General features: G+C 48.4%; 1 protein-coding gene across 3 annotated transcripts in view; it reads left to right on the forward strand.

The window, feature by feature from the left end:
* The window catches only part of TSPAN14 (tetraspanin 14), a 76783-nt gene that overhangs the window by 43351 nt on the left and 13748 nt on the right, over positions 1 to 19684 (forward strand). For all 3 annotated transcript variants that reach the window (XM_066348798.1, XM_066348800.1, XM_066348801.1), the window contains 3 exons: positions 13129 to 13179; positions 14908 to 15054; positions 16344 to 16514. In XM_066348798.1, coding sequence (XP_066204895.1) covers positions 13129 to 13179; positions 14908 to 15054; positions 16344 to 16514 — 369 coding nt within the window. The remainder of the gene's footprint in view (positions 1 to 13128; positions 13180 to 14907; positions 15055 to 16343; positions 16515 to 19684) is intronic.

The raw sequence follows: 19684 nt of genomic DNA on the forward strand, positions 1-19684 counted from the left end.
TTTGCCAGAACAACAGGTGTCCCCTAGGACTGTCCCAGGCAAACTAGAACATGTAGTCACCCTGCCCAAGAAAGGCAAAGCAGGTCTGATAGGAAAGAACTTAACGGTCCGCTCCCTTCCCCTGCCTCTGTTCACGGCATCTCTGTGGGTGGAAAGTCTAGTCCCTTCCTCTGGCCTTTACTGTGCCCTTCCTTTCATGGGGAAGAGCAGAAGGACCTCCTACGATGGCTAATAGAGAATTGCCCACGTGTAAGCTGGACTCTGTCTCTGTAACATCGGACCCGAAGCCCTGATCCCGGGTCCAAGTGGTTTTTCCTCTTCCCTCCCCAGGTGATGGATGCTGTCAGAGGAAAAGGCCTGTGTTCTCTCACGTAGTGTCTTTTCATTTTCTCTGCTGAGAAGTAGTTCCTTTTCTCTTCCAGCTGTATTTAATAAACGTGTGTAATTGTATGGAAATTCTACATAGGGCGCCCCAGTTTGACTGCCTTCCCTTCTCCTTGCTCCACTCTCCTGTCTGCAGTCACACAGAGTGCCTCATCCTGTGACAGAGTCCTTGCAGACTTGAGTGTGCATTTTTGTATACACACACCTAGTGTGCAACATGCCAGGTTGCCTCACAGTTGTTTTGATTGTATTTTTGGAAATTCCTATATTGGACATTTAGGTTGTTTCCATTTCCTTCTTTCTTTATTTTTACTATCCCGGATAAGGATGCATTGATTAGTTTTGTGTAACGCAGATTCTTCCCTGTGGGGGAGAGAGGAGGGAGACTGCTGGAATTGATTCCCAGGAGGGAGAGGAAATGGATCAGAAGATGTGTACATTGTTTGTACTGGCCTGACATATTTAAGTAATCCACATTGCTTCTCCAGAAGGGCTGTCCCAGTTCCTAAGAAATGGAACACCTTATCGCATAGCGGGTGTGTGTACTTTTCCACATTTAGGCTTGCCAAGAGTGGTCAAGGATTGCTTAATAAGGGACTCCACCAGTGCCGGGAGCTGCCTGGGTAGCCCACTTCCTGGTCCCCCCAGCTCAGCACACACGAGGCTAAGGACCCAGTGGGTATTCCTGAGCAGAGGCTGTCTGTGGTGCCTGCTGCTATGTGGTGCCTTGCACAGCGATCACTGCTTGCCCACAGGGTAGTGTTAGGGCCGTCCAACTGGTGTGTGAGTGCGTCCTCTGCCAGCACGTCGTCAGCGTGGCCCAGGCTGTGGGGGTGATTATCTTCCACATGGGACTCATTCTCTTGTTTGTAGCTCCACCACTCCAGAAATGCTTTTTTAAAATATCACCACTATTGAGGTATAAATGCAATAGAATAATGTTTAGCCGTTTTAAGTGTCCGCATTGATGAGTTGACATCTGTATACCTGTATACCATGTAACCACTGGTCACCACAGTGAGGACAGAGCCTTGCTCCACCTGGGGAACTTCCCTGTGCCCATCTGCAGTCACTGCCCCACCCCCTCCTCCCAGATTAGACAGAACTCGTGAACCTGACTCTGTTAGGGTTTTTTTTCTATTGTTTTTCTTTTTTAACATCATTGATTTCTTTTTAAAAAATTTAAAAATTATTTTTTATTGATTGCTTTTTCTTTATTTTTATTACTTCCTTCTGTTTACTTTGGGATTATTTTGCTGTTTTCTACTATCTAAGGTAGAAGATTATTAGATCATTGATTTTGAATCTTTTTTCTTAGTGTACATACATATTTTTATGCCATATGTTTTCTGCATCCCATATATTTCAGTGTTTTCATTTCATTTGGTTAAAATATCCTGTATATGCAGATTGTGTATGTAATGTGTCCTTTCTTCCCCCTTTAGCTTATTTCAAGAGTTTCTCTTTATTTCTAATAATTTCATTTGGATTTAAAATAATATCTTTTATTTCTCGTCTCATTTATGTTTATTTTTTCCTTTAAATCCCTGAGCCTATTTAGAATATCTGTTTTAAAATCTTTGCCAATTCCATTTTCTCTGTCATTCCTATCTTTCTAGGTACTGATATTTTTTCCTTATTACAGGCCACAGTTTTTCCTCCTTTTTGCTGAACTAGTAACTGACTAGATGCTAGATCTTGTTTTTTCCACCTGCGTATTTCTCCCTTGTGCAGCGTGGGCGACATAGCAGCCTGCCTCAGGCTGGTCGACTCCACAGAGACTTGCTTCTCAGTGTCTGGAGGCTGGCAGTCTGAGAGCAGGGTGCCGGCGTGGTCGCGTCCCTGTGAGGACTTGTGTCCTGGCATGCACGTGGTTGTCTTCTTGCTGTGTCCTCTCATTGTGGAGGGAGAGTGCTTAGCCTTCTTCTGATGAGGACACTAATGAGGACACTACTTCAGAAGCCCCACCTTCAGGACCTTCCCTAACTCTGATCACCTTTCCAGAACCCAACCCAATGCCGTCACAGAGGGGCCAGGGCTTCAACATACGAATTTGAAGGTGGGGGACCACCACAGACACTCAAGTTAACACGTAGTATTTCCTTAACAGTATCGTCATTTGTGTCTAACATCTTTTGTTAAATATTGTGTATGAGATTCATTGATGCCACTGTACATAGTTATAGACCATTCGTTCTTATTGTGGAAATGTGTCATTTGGGTTATTTACAGTTTTAGGCTATTAAGACCTGTTGAAGCCATGGCCGGTGGCTAAGTGGATAGAGTGTCAGCTTGGTGTATGGGTGTCCTGGGTTCAATTCCTGATCAGGGCACACAGAAGCAACCATTGGCTTCTCCACCCCTCCATCTCCCCCTTTCTCTCCCTCTTTCCTTCCTGCAGCCAGTCTCTCGATTGGTTCAATTGTGACCCTGGGTGCTGAGGATAACTCTGGTCAGAGCTTGACAGCTTCAGGCATTAAAAATAGCTTGGTGCTTGAGCATTGGCCCTAGACGGGAATGCTGGGTGCATCCCAGTTTGGGATGCAGGAGTCTGCCTCACTGTCTCCCCTCCTCTACAAAATAGATATAAAAGACCTATTGAAATAATATAAAAGCATAGCAGGGTTGTAGACCTGAATTATAGGGATGTTCCTGGGTCTCTTGGGGCTGAGCTGAAGGAAATCCTTTTGTTTCCAGGTCCAGATGGTTATAGTGTGATAGCTGAGTGTGGACAATCCTGGCTCTCTGCCTGTTTTTGCACATACAGTTTCAGTGGAACAGCTCTGTCCAATTGTTTACATATCATCAGTGGCTTCTTTCCTGCTGTAACAGGAGAGTTGAGCAATTGAAACAGTACGCAAAGCAGAAAGTATTCACTATCTGGCTTACAGGAATGTAGACTCCTGGCTTAGTATTTGTTTTTTTGCCCACTGTTAATCACTGAGCCGTGCCAGTGATGGCGGACACTGGGGTCGAGGGAGGCTGGGGTGGGGTCTCCTTCTCTCGGTTGCTTGGGGAGCTGCTTGCCACCTCCCTTGGATAACTCTGCCCTCCTTCCTTCCTTTCCAAGGCTCTGATATAGTCAGATTCCTGGACGAGGCGTGGGGGTGCTAGGCTCTGTATTCAGGGAACACAGGCATCTGTAGAAGCTGCCCCAGATCCCTCTGGGCAGTCCTCACCCCTCTTCTCTGGGTCCCCGAGTGGGGGTTCACTGGCTGTGCTGGGAGGGGCACACAGCTTCTCATTCTCAGAACCGCCCTTCCGGCACGAGGAAAAGCTGCTGTGTGACCCTGCGCAAGGCACCATCTGCGCCATTTCCCTCTGTAATGAGGGAGCTCTGGGCTCCAGCATCCCTTCTGGCTCCCAGAACTTCCTGAGAAGTGGCTTGGTTAGACCATTTGGAAGGAACATTCCCTGCTCTGTACAGGGTTCAGAGTGGTCAGCATCTCGAGGGGCAAGGCCTTCTAACCCTACAGATACCCTGGTGCTCCTCAGCCCACTGTGTTCTCAGGGCCAAGTTGGGATTAGGGTCTGTGCTCTCTGGTGTCCTTTCTGGCCAGTATTTGAACTGTTGGCTTTTCAAGGGGCCACAAGCATCTCTGATGTTCTCCAAACTCCCCAGGCCTGGAGTCAGGATCTCTTGTTTCCGAGAGTGCCAGGACCAGGGGGTTTCTACCTGGCGTGACTTCTGATGGCAAAGTTTAGACAGAAGTAGGTGCATAGGCCTCTGGAGATCACTGGTCTCCAACTGCTTCATTTTGCAGATTGGCACCCTGAGCTCCATGAGAGGGATCGCTAGCTCAGGGCTACAGGGTGAGCTGAGAGTGGAGCTGGGGCTGCTGGCTTCTTCCACTCCGGCCTGTGCTCTCCCCTTCACTCTCTCCCGGCTCCAGAGAGAAGAGCATCTAGAGGTTCTGTCTCCCTGAACTCTGGTGTGCTCCTGTCTCCAGAGACCACATAAAACTGGAAGGAAGGACTGTCTTAGGGCCAAGACTAGAGCTGAGAGTATTCTTCTTGGGGGGGGGGGGGAGCAGAGAATGTTTTCAACCCAGCAGAGGATGCTGGTGTCCTGAGGCCCCTGCTGGCCTCAGCTCTGCCTCCCCAACAGGAGGGCAGGGCCTGCTCAGAATGGCTCTCTGCCCCAGGAGGATGCTTCTTTCAATTCTGGAGCCCTCCTATGGCCCAGGGAGGGTCACCCCATTTTGTAGAGGAAGACAAGTTTAGAGATGCTCCTGGACTGTCATGGAGTCCTGTCTCCAGGAAGTTGCAGGGTGGGGACCGGAGCTGGGACCACTGACCTCTGCCATTGCGCATTCAGCGCTGCTCCAGACTGCCTTGAGTTTCAGTGCTTCACCCCTCGGGTTTCCTTCTGGTTTTCTTTTTTCTTTTTTCTTTTTTTTTTGGTGACAGAGACAGAGTCAGAGAGTGGGATAGATAGGGACAGACAGACAGGAACGGAGAAGATGAGAAGCATCAATTCTTCATTGTGGCATCTTAGTTGTTCATTGATTGCTTTTTCACATGTGCCTTGACTGCGGGCCTTTAGCAAACCGATTAACTCCTTGCTCGAGCCAGTGACCTTGGGTCCAAGCTGGTGAGCCTTGCTCAAATCTGATGAGCCCGCGCTCAAGCTGGCTACCTTGGGGTCTGGAACCTGGGTCCTCTGCATCCCAGTCCTATGCTCTATCCACTGCGCCACCGCCTGGTCAGGCTCCTTCTGGTTTTCTCTGAGGCTCCCATAAGTGGCCCAGGGGAGGGGGCTTTGTGAATATTAGCCTCCATCCGGAGGCCGGAAGGGCAGAGCCTGAACGGGGTGTGCCTGCTGCTGCTTAGACTCGAGCGTGTTGAGTCAAGACCGGGCCGCACAAATTGCCTAAGTACTTTCACACACACTGGGACAGACTTTTACAAGAAGCTGCTTTGGCATTCTTGATTTGAAACCGTCCTTCAACCCAGTAGGGCCTGGCCAGCTGTCTGCACACTGTTGTGACTTGAACCTCCTTGGGTGAGCGTGGCAGGCATGCTCACATGGTAAGTGGATCAGTGTGGCTTCTATGACAAGTTGGAGCTGGGTCAGCCTACAGTGCCCCAGAGGACCCCTCACCTTAGAGGGCCCTTTGCCTAAGGTGGAAAGGTCAATACTGAATCTTTACAGCCACAGTGATCTTCACCACCTGATGGATGATGGAGTCCTTGGCTTTAGAGGTGCATAGCTTTGAAGCCCCTTCTGTGAAACTCCCACATCCCCAGGCCCTTGTGGCTGGCCGCTCTTCCTGGCATGGGTGGCTGCCCTGTGGGTGGTGAAATGATGGATGTCAGAAGGGTCAGAGACACTCAGGTTTGGTTTTAACTCATGGCCACCAGCTAGACATGTGACTTTGGGCAAATAACCAAATCATACTATATCTGAGTTTTTGTATTTGAAAAGTGGGGGCAATAGTACCAACGTTGTGGACACGGAAGGGCCTCTGTCGGGGTATTCAGTGTTTAACGCCGCGCCTGGCACCCAGGGAAGGGCAGTGCTACTGCTGCAGTGGTCACTGCAGTGCATGTACCTGGCGGTCTGAGGCTGGCCTGCCTTTGGGCTTGTTGGGAGTGGGACCCTATTCTTTGGGAGGGAATTTAATCATAGGAGAGAGACAAGGAAGGTTACTCTGAAGCTGCAGGCTACCCAGCTGAACTGTCATGCCCAGAGGGTTGGCAGCCTGTGAGGACAACCCAGTCCCTTGACCATCTGTCTGAGAGTCCCTATGGGAGCTGGCAACGGTCCTGGCTCATTCACAGGGCTGTTGTGTGAGCTCCCAGACAGGTTACTTCCCGGTCTTGTCCTTCCTCAGTTAGCTCGTCTCTAGAACAAGTGTTGGTCCCCAGAGTTTCTGCCCTGGGCCAGAATTCACTAAACCCATGATCTGCCATGTGACCCCTAGTTCCTGTCCTTTGTGGTGCAAGTTAACTATAGTTCTTCCTTTAAAACAGGATGGAAAAAAACACAAGCCCTTCTTTGAGCCCAGCCCTTTTGAGAGGAGAACTGTGCTGGTGGTGGGGAGCTGGCACTAGTGGGCGTGATTGAGTGAGGGGTTTCTGAGGGGCAGGCCTTCCTCACCACCCCACGTGGTGCCAGGCGGTGGGTGCGCTGTCATAGAATGCAGTGATCTGGGCTGGAATGCTTGTTGGGACACTGCATAGGGCATAGGGATGGATGGCCTCCAGGCCCTATCCTGCTCTGATCCTCGCTTCCTGGTTAGGGCTTGGCCTTGGCCCTGGGCTAGCCTGGGCATTTGCTTGGCCCTCTCCTGCTTTGAATGCACTGGGATTGAGTGAGAGCTGTGAGAGCTGGGAGCACGGGGGCGGGGGGGGGAGAGCAGAAGGACCCCAGGCAGGGACTGCCCTGCTTTGGGAGCTCTGGTGACTCACTCATTCGTGCCCACTCTACACAAAGGCCAGTACTTCCCAAGCTCTTGGGATACACCCTGCACAAAACAAAACAAATCTGCCCTTAGAGGGCCTAGGTGGGAGAGACACAGTAGACAGACAGACAGCTCATGTGGTCCTGGGTGGCTGCCACGAGGAGAGTCAAGCAGGGAAGGTGGGCAGGACAGTAAGGGGGCATCTCTGAGGAGGTGAAATTTGAAGAGACTGGAATGAAGTGAGGGAGGAAGCCAGGAAGTGATCGGAGGAAGAACATTCTAGGCCAGGGCTCAGGAACCTTTTTGGCTGAGAGAGCCATGAATGCCACGTATTTTAAAATGTAATTCTATGAGAGCCATACAATATGTTTAACACTAAATACAAGTAAATGTGTGCATTTTATGTAAGAACAACACTTTTAAAGTATAATAAGTCTCTGAATTCTTTTTAATAGTGTTGTTATGCTGTTGCTAACCAGTGATGAATAAAGTACTTCTTACCATTAATGCGACTTCTGGTGCTGCATGGTTTTGCTGATGGCTTTGTAGTCTGGTTGATATGTGGTGAGGTTAAGCTTCATGCAGGCGTTGAGACTTCCATCCGTTAAACGTGATTGTAGGTTGGTCTTAATGTTCTTTAGATGTGAGAAAGACTGCTCACATGCATATGTAGAGCCAAACATTGTCAGTACAGCAATACTCACACGCTGCAGTGTGTGGTATGTGATGGGAAGTGCATTCCAAGTTTTGACAATCAGCTGGTCCGTGGGTTGAAGTTTTTTCATTTCTCCCCACTTGTGTTTGCTCGCCAACTCTGCTTGCTGCCATGCAAGTCTTTCCAAATCTTCATTCAGTGACTTGAACTTACTTAGCCACATGTCTGAGGCCTTTAGGTCAGCAGCTTGTAGCTCAAAATCTCTGACAGAGACACCGGGTATGTAACTCAGTTTGGCACTGTCCACTGCACACTCGTGTGGATGGGTGATGAACTTAAAAAGATGAGTGTGCTCACGAAATTCTCCAAAGCACGCTTTGAATGACTGCAGGAGATTAGATGTGAAGCCTGCTAGCTGCTGGAGATCAAGATGTTGAGCAGGGTCACTTGCTGTGCATGCATCTTTAAACTCTCTCAGTTTTTCAAAATGTAGTAAACGACTTGTTTCAATGTCTGTGATGAAGAGTTCCAACTTTTCTTTTTTTTTAAATAATTTTATTTTTTTAATGGGGTGACATCTATAAATCAGGATACATATATTCAAAGATAACAAGTCCAGGTTATCTTGTCGTTCAGTTATGTTGCATACCCATCACCCAAAGTCAGATTGTCCTCTGTCACCTTCTATCTAGTTTTCTTTGTGCCCCTCCCCCTCCCCCTTTCCCTTTCCCTCTCCCTTTCCCCCCTCCCCCCGTAACCACCACACTCTTATCAATGTCTCTTAGTTTCACTTTTATGTCCCACCTACGTATGGAATAATGCAGTTCCTGGTTTTTTCTGATTTACTTATTTCACTTCGTATCAAGATCTTATTTCGGATGTTATCAAGATCCCACCATTTTGCTGTAAATGATCCGATGTCATCATTTCTTATGGCTGAGTAGTATTCCATAGTGTATATGTGCCACATCTTCTTTATCCAGTCATTTATTGACGGGCTTTTTGGTTGTTTCCATGTCCTGGCCACTGTGAACAATGCTGCAATGAACATGGGGCTGCATGTGTCTTTACGTATCAATGTTTCTGAGTTTTGGGGGTATATACCCAGTAGAGGGATTGCTGGGTCATAAGGTAGTTCTATTTTCAGTTTTTTTGAGGAACCACCATACTTTCCAGCTTGTTTTCAAATGCAAACACTACTAGTTGAAGGGATAAGACTGTATTTCCGACGCATTGCATTTTCACATTGAGCTGGTTCAGATGTTCAGTCATGTCCATGAGATAGTAGAACTTCAGGAGCCACTCAGTTTAGCTAACTCAGGATGCTTGACGTTTTTCATTTCATGAAAAGTCCAGATTTTGCTCAGACAAGCTGCAAAATGGCTGAGCACCTTCCCTCTTGACAACAACACACATTGCTGTGCAGAAGCAGACCAGAATAATTATTCCCAACTTCATCCAGCAGTGTTTTAAACTGACGATCATTTAAAGCTCAGGCAACAATAAAGTTGACCACCTGAATGACCAGCGGCATCACCTCACCAAGCTGCTTGTCACACATCTGAACACAAAGCGCCTCTTGATGTAGAATACAGTGAAAACTTAGGATGGGTCTCTTTTCATGTTCACGAAGAAGCGCTACGAATCCTGTTTTTCCCCACCATGCACAGAGCACCATCAGTACACACCGAAATTTATCCATCGGTAGATTTTATTCTTTAGCTAACTCAGTGAAAGACTTGAATAAATCCTCCACTCTTATTGTCTCTTTCATAGGCAAAACAGCAAGACTTTCCTCATGTAGTGTGTCACCGACAGCATACCTTGCAGTCATGCTGAACTGGGATAAATGGCTTACGTCTGTTGACTTACAAAGCGAGAGAAAAGAATGGTGCTGCATTTATGTCCTTCACTTGTGTTGCCTCAGTTTGATTTGCCATCATGATGGTGCGATCGTGAACAGTTCTTGCCAACAGAGGCATGTCTTTTATTCATTTGATTATCTTGTCTTTATCCGAAAAGTCATCAAAAAGTTCATTGGCAACATCAAGCATGAATGTTTTGGCATACTCCCCATCTGTGAATGGCTTTCCGTTTCTCACAATTGGTAAAGCACCAGCAAAGCTAGCCGAATTCCAGTCACCTTGTTGTGTCCAAACACAGAGTTGCTGCTGACTAGCTTGCACTCTGCACAGTAGGTCTTGACATGCTTTCTTCCTGCTGTCCCGCTGGATATTTCGATGCAAATGTAGTATTGCGTGTGTCGAAGTGCCGCTTTATATTTGACCATTTCATCAATGCAATTTTATGATTGCATATTAGACACACTGCAGAACCTACTCTCTCCACAAAGGCAAATTCCTCTGTCCATTCCTGCTGAAAAGTACGATACTTCTCATCTTTTTTTGTTTTAGCCATCTTCTTCGTCAAAAGGATTCCTGCAATTAGCTAGCTGACTACTTGATTAAAAGGCGGGAAATTTACTTCCTGACCTCACAATGACCCAAGTACATTATCCAATAAAACTTTGATGTTGTCCCGGAGGACAGCTGTGATTGGCTCCAGCCACCCGCAACCATGAACATGAGTGGTAGGAAATGAATGGATTGTAATACACGAGAATGTTTTATATGTTTAACATTATTTTTTTATTAAAGATTTGTCTGCGAGCCAGATGCAGCCATCAAAAGAGCCATATCTGTTTTGTCGGCCATAGGTTCCCGACCCTTGTTCTAGGCCAAGGAAATAGTGTCAGGTCTGTGAGAAAGGGTGAATTTGGCAATTTCAAGGATTAGTAACAACTCCAGGGTGGTCCGGGAGTAGGGTTGGGGCACAGGGAGGAGTGGGAGATGATGTTGGAGATGTGGGTGAAGCCTGGCCATGCAGGCTTTTGTGGGCTGTTGCAAGGAGCTTGAAATTTATTCTGAGTGTAAAAGGAAGTCATGGAGGGGTTGGAGGAGTGGACTTATGTACTGCTTTAAAAGGTTATTCTAGTTGGTTGGGGATTGATGAGGAGACCTTGTGGAGGCCCCTGAGGGGGTAGAGCATGGACTGGTAGGATCGGAGAGTTGGGTAGAAAACTGGCCAAATACACTACGAGTTCTAGAGATAGAGGGTCCTGGTAGGCGACTTTGGAAATGGAGGGAGAGAGAGGCGTCAAGTACAAGGTCTAGGTTTTCTGTCATAAACAAATGAGTAGGTGGACGGTGTTGCCGTAACTAACAAGGAAAGAGTTGCAGAGGAGCTGGTTGGGGTTGGAGACCAAGGCTCCATTGGGGACATGGTGAGACTGAAATGTCTTTAGATCTCTCGGGTGGACGGGTCAGGTAGACATTATAGAGCACTTGACTGGGGAGCTGCAGCTGGGTTGGGATTTGTGGGCCAGCGGTGTACGGTAGAGATGGAATTTAGAGCCAGGTGAGTTCAGAGATCACCAAAATGACACAGGGGAAGGCAGGTTGAGGACTGAGCTGTGAGTTTCGCAGCATTTAGAGAACTCCGAAGCGGAGGACAAGCCAACAGAAGGGACTGAGAAGTGACAGGGAGGGTGGGGGGCAGCTGTGAATTGTGTGTTTCATGGCCCCAGAGCTGAATGGTCTGTGCAGAAGGGGATGAGCAGCTGTGCCAGAGGAGATTAGAAAAGCTGAAAAGAAAACTTAGGGCCCTGGCCGGTTGGCTCAGTGGTAGAGCGTCGGCCTGGCTTGCAGAAGTCCCGGGTTCGATTCCCAGCCAGGGCACACAGGAGACGCGCCCATCTGCTTCTCCACCCCTCCCCCTCTCCTTTCTCTCTGTCTCTCTCTTCCTCTCCCGCAGCCAAGGCTCCATTGGAGCAAAGATGGCCCAGGCGCTGGGGATGGCTCCTTGGCCTCTGCCCCAGGCGCTGGAGCGACAGAGCGATGCCCCGGAGGGGCAGAGCGTTGCCCCTGGTGGGCGTGCCGGGTGGATCCCGGTCGGGCGCATGCGGGAGTCTGTCTGACTGTCTCTCCCCGTTTCCAGCTTCAGAAAAATACAAAAAAAAAAAAAAAAAAAAAGGAAAGAAAACTTGACTTCCAGCTTTGGCAAGAGGGGAGTCAGTCATCGAGGCTCTGCAGAATGGTGGGGAGGGGAGCCCGCACGATTCCGAGGGCAGCAACTGGTTGCCTTCACACTGGCTTACCATGCAGTGAGACACAGGAGAGGAAATGGTCACTCGCCCCATCAAGAAAACAAAGACCTTCATCAGCTGGTTGATTCCTGGAGGTGTGAGCAGCACAGTGTCCTATGATGAAGGGGCCTTGCTGGTCCCAAGGGCGGAGCTCCTGTGCCGTGGGCACCCTGGCTGTGTGCTCAGCACTGGCTCTGGCGCCTGAGATGGTGCCTGACACTCAGGATGTACTCAGTCAGGATGCTGGAGTAGAGTGAGTGAGTTAAACAGAGGTTTGGGATTGGGGCCCTTCTCTGCCACTGTTTGGTGTTTTGATCTTGGCCCTTTTTGGCCTGCGTTCCCCTTTGTAAAGTGGAGAGATCAAGGCCTGGCAGGACTTCCTCACTTGGGGTCCACAGGCTGTGTGGGAACCAACTATGAGAAGTACGCAAACCCTCTGAAATTCCCTCTAAAATATTGGGCGTACATGCACTTTCTGAAATTGGTCTGTGTTGCAAAAGAGGTGAAGAACTCCCTGGGCTTTCCTTACAGGGCCTTTCCTTCCTACTCCAGCCACCTGGGCTCAGTGGTGACATTGGCAGGTACGTCCTGAAGCTGGAGAATACACTTAGCAAAGTTGAGAGCCATAGACTCCTAGCTTCATTATTTATCAGGGGGTCCTGGTACATGACAGCTAAATGCTGGCGTGGTATAAAAGAGTTCAACAGAAAAACAGGAGGCTGAACAATGTGCAGACTGTGAGGTGTTCTATTTTATGTGGGAAAACCCTCCCTGGTCAGGAGTCTGGGTAGTATATTGGGTGTGGGGGTGGTGGGGTGCGTGTGAGACAGCCTAGCCCAGTGGGCTCCTGCAGGTGGGAAGTTGGGGTTGGGGTTGCTAGTTTCCTGGTGTAAACATATTGTGTAGTGCAGGTCTGTAATGACCTAGCATAGCCCAAGCATGTATGCCCTGAGGAGGAGGCTTGGCCCTGGTTGTTTAGCAAGTGGCCTTGGCATCTGCCTGTCAGTGTTTGAGTCTGTCTCCAGGACTAGAGGCCTGAGGTGGGTGGCACAGGTGGTGCTGGGCTCTGTGCCCTTTACAGTGGTGCTGCTCAGTCCTATGTAGAGCCTCAGCTGTTACAGGGAGCCGGTGAAGGCACCTGGGGCAGGTGGCACAAGGAGTGATGTCTTCTCACACTCCAGACAGTGTGTTGCAGTGGAATGGGAGGAAATAGCATAGCCCTATGTCTTTGACTGTAATCTCTCCAGGACAGTGTGTCCTGGATCCTTTCCTCTATGGAGCTCTGGGGGTTGAAAGAGTTTGTCCGAATGTTCAGTGAAGGTAGGTGCGGGTTATCCAGAGAGCCTTGCTGTCCCTTTGTTCTGGGGTACAGACCCTGCCATCTGCAGGGGCCGAGGGGCTTTCTTGCCTTTGACCTACCCAGCACGGACCTGAGCCATTGACAATCTCCTACCAGCAGTGTCAATCGTCCCCTAAGAAGCAAGCATGGTGCTGGTTTCCAGTCTGACTGTCTCTCTCTCTTCCCATCCCCTGTTCAGTTGGCTGGAGTTGCCTTCCTTGGAGCTGGACTGTGGGCATGGAGCGAAAAGGTAAGTGTAACTGTTACTAGGACCCTGAACTTCACAGAGTCAGAACGAGGTTGGTCCAGCTTTAATCGTCTCTTCCTCCTTGACAAGCATTTCTGGTGCAAGGTAATCATTGTAGTCAGTAATCTTTACAGAGCCAGCTCTTGGAAACACTGAACTTATTGTGAAAGCTGCTTCCCCATACTAGGGTCTCTGCAGGAGGCCAGGCTGGGCTGGCTCGCAGTTTGAGCTCTGAGCATGGAGAGCCCTCTTTTCTGTTCCTGGAAGCTCCACATCGCCATGGGGCTTGTCACAGCTGTGTTCTGGGCAGGGCGGGGGCCACCTCCCTGACCCTGTCTGTGTCTCTGGGAGCAAGCAGGTCCCTGTGTTTGTTCCCAGAGCTCTTGTCCTTGCCCACAGAGAACTCCTGAATCAGGGTGCAGGGCTCCGTCCTGTGCCCTGTGGGCAGCGCCGGGGCTCCTGCGCCTCTGCACCAGCTTGCCCAGCCTGTGCAGGACAGGTAGGACGGAGACCAGGCTCTCCCTGTGCTGCCACATTTTGCTCTGTGGGTGGGTGGCCGCTGGGGAGCTGGTGAGGGCTGAACAGGGCCCTCACTCCAGGGAAGGAGGAGAAGGGGAGAGAGGAGCGAGGTCCAGCAGGCCAGGCAGGAAACAGTGGAAACTGAAGCTTCCTCTTGAGCCTCAGGCCCAGGGCTCTTTCTTCAGTGGAGCTTCCCTTTGCCTCCAGATGGAGAAGGCAGGACTGTTAGCTCTGTGGGTTTTCTTGCCATGGCCCTAGGCACTGGATAAGGTTCTCCTTTGGGTCTGGGCACCTTCAGGGTACCCTGTGAACCCCTTAAGGGCAGAGGCTGAGGTGCAGTGTCACTTGGTCCTAGTGATCTGGAAGCAGGTGCAAGTCGTGACTCATAGCACCATCGTGTGGCCACGGAACAGGAGGCAGCTTAGCCGTAGAGCCCTGTGTTAGGCTGATCTGTCTGCCACCTAGTCCCAGCTGGGTTGCCTGGTCTGGCTGCTGCCTTCTCCTCCCTCCTTTGAATCCTGTAGAATTGCTCTGTCCATTTTGGTTGCCACGAGTCACGTGTGAGTATTTATATTTAAATTAATTAAAATGAAATACAAATTACATTTCATTTCTTCATTTCCACTTGCCACATTTCAAGTGCTCAGTAGCACATGTGATCAGTGGCTACCATTTTAGACAGTGCACATACAGAACACTACCATCACCCAAAAAGATCTGTGGACAGTGCTGCCTTTGGTGCCCCTGCTGAGCGTGCTTTCCGTAAGAGTGCCCAGACAGAAGCCTCTTTGTGATGCTCTTCATGCACCGAGTGCAGAGTCAGTGCCCGACATCCAGGGTGAGGCTGGCAGGGTGAGGGCGCCCTGAGCACAGGTCACGGGGCCCTCAAGGCTGCCTCCACGCTGGCCTGGCACAGGGACCCTGCAGGCTGCAAAAGGAGCACGGGGTCTGCCTCGGAGGAACTCCCAGCCTGGATAGAGAGATCAGCAGTGCTGCATGGGAAGGCCCTGGGGCTGAGGTGGCCAGGGATCTGCTGGGGAGAGAGGCCTCTGAAGGGCAGGGGCCACACTCTTGCTCAGCTTTTTGATGACACGATTGAGCCGCGCACAGCAGGTCCCTGTCCTCCGTTTCTTTCTGGGCACAACCACTCCCCCCCAGGGCATCCTTGACTCTCTGAGGCTGATGGTGCTCCTCTCTCTGTTCTTCTTTCAGGGGGTGCTCTCCGACCTCACCAAAGTGACCCGGCTGCATGGCATCGACCCCGTGGTGCTGGTGCTGATGGTGGGCGTGGTGATGTTCACACTGGGGTTTGCTGGCTGTGTGGGGGCCCTGCGGGAGAACATCTGCCTGCTCAAGTTTGTGAGTGGCCCCAGGGATGGGGCGGGGTGGGGGGCCGGTAGGGGTGGGCTCTGCTGGGCAGGCTTATACCTTATCTGGGCGCTTTGGTAGCAGCTTTCCAAGCCTTCTTGGACCCCATCAGAGGTGGGAGGAGGCAGCCCTTTGTACCCCGCTGCCCCATCCTTTAGTAAGACTGCGGAAACAGTGAGCTGAGCCAGACCCAGCTGAGCCAGTCCCGCATCCCTATAGAAAAAGAAGGCTGCTTCTCTAGTTTCCAGCTCCCAGGGGGAGGAGTCAGCTGCTCCCAGGCCAACTCCCCTCCTCCTCTCCTGCCTTTTATCTTCCCACCGGAGTTCTAAAGGAATTGTTTGTTTGCTGCTAACTTTTGCCCTTCCTGGCTAAGATCAAAAGATGTTGTCAGTAACATTAGGAAATCATTTCCTTCCTCCAGGGTGTGTGCAATGTGCAGTGTAGAATCCTTAATTTGCTGGCAGAACTGCGAGTCACTAAGAGTTTAGTTTTGTGTTTACACACACATTCATTTTGGAATGTTTTCTGTTAAAATTAAATAGCACCTGATACGGGAACACATAATTGTGTTTCGCAGTATATTATTCGTTGAATTCAGTAGATCAAGCTTCTTCTGGGCTTAATTTAAAAAGCAAAATGTATTTTTTCCTTTAAAAGTGTTATGGTTTATATCTTGTTTCTGTGTAAATGGAGATTCCATTTTGGAAGGCCTTGCGTGTGCGTGCGTGCGTGTATGCGTGTGTGCGTGTGTATGTGTGTGTGTATTACCCTTTCTCTTAGGCTGCTCTGTGGCCAATGGAAATGGTGGAGGGAAGTTGGCCCAGTTGGCATGGAGGGGTGTGGACCTATGGCTGTGTGGGCCCTTGCAAAATGCCACCACTGTTGTGGCAAGGGGCAGCCATGCTTCCGAAGATGGCTTTGTGCAGTTGACTATCATAAACCCGCATGCTAAGTGGGTACTGCCAACATTGGCAACTCCAGAGTTGTACAGATCCCTGCCAGGAAACTCACGTGTCCTTTGTGAGCTCTGCAACTTCAGGCACGCTGTGTGCATGAGTGAGCCTCAGTCTTCTTCACAAGAAATGGCTGACAGACGGGCTTGGAGCTTTCTCACTTTTACTCGCATGACTTTTAAACCAATAGTGCAGTGATGTGGGCAGGGAGGAGTCTCCATTTTTAGATGTGGCGGGGTGGCCAGGATCACCCAGCTAATGATGTGATCTCTGGTCTGAGGCTGTGAGGCTGGCCGAGGGTCACCTGCTCTCCTCGTCGTTCCCCAGTTCTGCGGCACCATCGTGCTCATCTTCTTCCTGGAGCTGGCCGTGGCTGTGCTGGCCTTCTTGTTCCAGGACTGGGTGAGGGATCGCTTCCGGGAGTTCTTCGAGAGCAACATCAGGTCCTATCGGGACGACATTGACCTGCAAAACCTCATCGACTCCCTTCAGAAAGCCGTAAGTACCGCCCGCAGCGGCACCCTGACAGAGAGCATGCTTTCCTGGTTCGAGGCTGTGTGTGCCACTTGGGAACCAGGCCGGTTGGAACGTGGAGCACGGGGGCCCTGGGGGTCCACCTCTGCCGCTGGTCAGTTTAGCCTAGCTTGCTCATGGTTGCCTGGCGCCCAGGGTCTTTGTGTACCCTCCCACCATTTGGATTGGGCAGGCAGCCCAGCCGTCCCCGTGGCCACCCTCCCCCAGGAGCCAGTCCTCTCCTCTCTCCTAGGCGCCCAGAGCTCTCCAGCCCTGGCCACGCAGTGGCTGCGGTCCCCTGGGTGCTGTGGGCACCAAGGGGCAGGGCTTCATCTGCTAAGTGCGTGACTCACTGTCTGAGGCTATTCCTGTCGCCTTCCTCCCTGGGACCTTTTCCCCTTCCTGTTTGAGAGGGCAGAACGGCTTGGAGGAAGCTTCCTGAGATTGAGAGGAATGTAACCACCCTGAAACATGTCCCTGGGGCTTTGAGCAGTCCCAGGCCTGAATGACCTTTTCTCTAGCTGGCTTCTGGCCGCTTTGTGCAGCTAGCTGCACCTGGAGGCTGGGATCACAACCAGCCCTTCCCCTGGGAGGAGTCCACTCCCCAGCACACGGCCTCTGCAGCTCTCTCCTTTGATCTGGGCTCCACCAGGAAGCCCAGCTTCCTCAGGAACATTTTTTTTTTTTAAAGAAAATTAAATTTAATGGGGTGACATTGATCAATAAGAGTACATAGGTTTCAGGTAAACATCTCTATAGCATTTGAACTCTTGTTTGCATTGTGTGCCCATCATCCAAAGTCAGGTCATTTTTTATCACTATATATTTGTCCCTCTTTACTCCGCTCCCTACCCACCTGGCCTCCCTGGTCACCACTTCACTTTTATCTATGTCCATGAGTCTCAGTTTTATGTCCCACCTATGTGTGAAATCATGCAGTTCTTAGCTTTTTCTGATTTATTTATTTCACTTAGTATAATGTTCTCAAAGTCCATCGATGTTGTCGTAAATGGCAATATGTCATCATTTCTTAGGGCTGAGTAATATTCCATAGTATATATGTACCACATCTTCTTTATTCAGTCATCTATCAAAGGACACTGGTTGTTTCCATGTCTTGGCCACTGTGAATAATGTTGAGATGAACCGTTGGGTGCATGGGTCTTTACGTACTAGTGTTTTTGAGTTTTGGGGGTATATACCCAGTAGAAGGATTGCTGGGTCATATGGTAGTTGTATTCTTAATTTTTTGAGAAACCACCATACTTTCTTCCATAATGGTTGTACTACTTTACATTCCCACCAACAGTGGATGAGGGTTCCTTTTTCCTCCATAGCCTCTCCAACACTTGTTATTACCTGTCTTGTTGATAACAGCCAATCTAACAGCATTTCTCTAATAGCTAGCAAAGATGAGCATCTTTTCATGTATCTGTTGGCTATTTGTATGTCTTCTTGGGAGAAGTGTCTGTTCAGGTCCTCTCCCCATTTTTTAATTGGATTGTTTGCTGGTTCCTTGTTAAGCTTTGTGAGTTCTTTATATATATTTTGAATATTAACCCCTTATTGCAGCTGTTGTTTGTAAATATCATCTCCCATTTGGTTGGCTGCCTTTTTTGTTTTGTTGTCAGTTTCTTTTGCTGTGCTGAAGCTTTTTAGTTTGATATAGTCCCAATTCATTAAATTTTGCCTTTACTTCCCTTGCCTCTGGGGCAAATTTATAAAATATTTTCTATGACCAAGGTCTGTAAGTTTAGTACCTATGTTTTCTTCTATGTACTTTATTGTTTCAGATCTTATATTTAGATCCATTTTGAATTAATTTTTGTGCATGGAGACAAACTAGTCAAGTTTCATTCTTTTCCATGTGGCTTTCCAGTGTTCCCAGCACTGTTTATTAAAGAGGCTTTCTTTTCTCTATTGTGTGTTTTTAGCTCCTTTGTCAAAGATTATTTGTCTATATATAATATATGTGGTTTTATTTCTGGGCTCTCAATTGTCTACCTATGCCATGATGTTTTGATTGTCATGGCTCTGTAGTATAACTTGAAGTCAGGTAGTGTGATAGCTCTGGCTTCAATCTTTTTTCTCAGGATTGCTTTGGGTATTTGGGGTTTTATATGGTTCCATACAAGAATGGTGATTTCTTTGTTCTCTTTCTTGAAAAACAAAAACAAAATTGAGATTTTAATGGGGATTGCATTGAATTTATATATTGCTTTGGGTAATATGGCCATTTTAATTTTCACTATGTTAATTCTTCTGATCCATGAACATGATGTAGTTTTCCATTTCATTGTGTCTTTTTCTTTCTTTTTAAATTTTATTTAGACAGTTAATTTTAAATTTTAAAATTTGATGTTTTCTCTGAATCTATGTACTCTAGTTAGAGTACATAGATTCAGAGAAAACATCTCCAGATCATTTTGACATTTGATTATGTTGTATACCTATCACCCAAAGTCAAATTGTCCTCTGTCACCTTTTATTTGGTTTTCTTTATGCCCCTTCCCTCCCCCCACCCCCTCCCTTTCCTCCCTTCCCCTCCCCCTTGTAACCACTGCACCCTTATCTATATCCATGAGTCTCAATTTTGTATCCCACCTATGTATGGAATCATACAGTTCTTAGTTTTTTCTGATTTATTTATTTCACTCAGTAGTTTTCAATATATAGGACCTTCATATTGTTTGTTAAGTTTATTCGTAGGTTTTTAAAATTGTTGCAATTGTAAAATGAATTGTGTTTTTGAGTTCATTTTTGAGTTCATTTTCTGAAGTTTCATTGTTGGCATATAGGAAAGCAGTAGACTTTTGCATGTTGATTTTGTATTCTGTGACTTTATTTGCTTACTGTTTCTAATAGTTTTGGGGTGTAGTCTTTTGGGTTTTTTATATATAGGATCTGCAGAAATGGATGCCTTTACATCTTTCATGATATGGATACCATTAATTTCTTTCTCTTGCCTGATTCCTCTGGCTAAGACTTCCAGAGCTATATATGTTGAATAGGAGTGCAGAGAGTGGGCAGCCTTGTCTTGTTCCTGATTTTAGGGGAAAAGCCTCGGTTTTCACTATTTAGTTTGATATTGGCTGATGGTTTGTCATATATGGCCTTTATTATGTTGAGGTACTTTCTTTGTATACCCATTTTTT

This window comes from Saccopteryx leptura, chromosome 9, assembly GCF_036850995.1.
Source record: "Saccopteryx leptura isolate mSacLep1 chromosome 9, mSacLep1_pri_phased_curated, whole genome shotgun sequence".
Taxonomy (NCBI): Eukaryota; Metazoa; Chordata; class Mammalia; order Chiroptera; family Emballonuridae; genus Saccopteryx; species Saccopteryx leptura.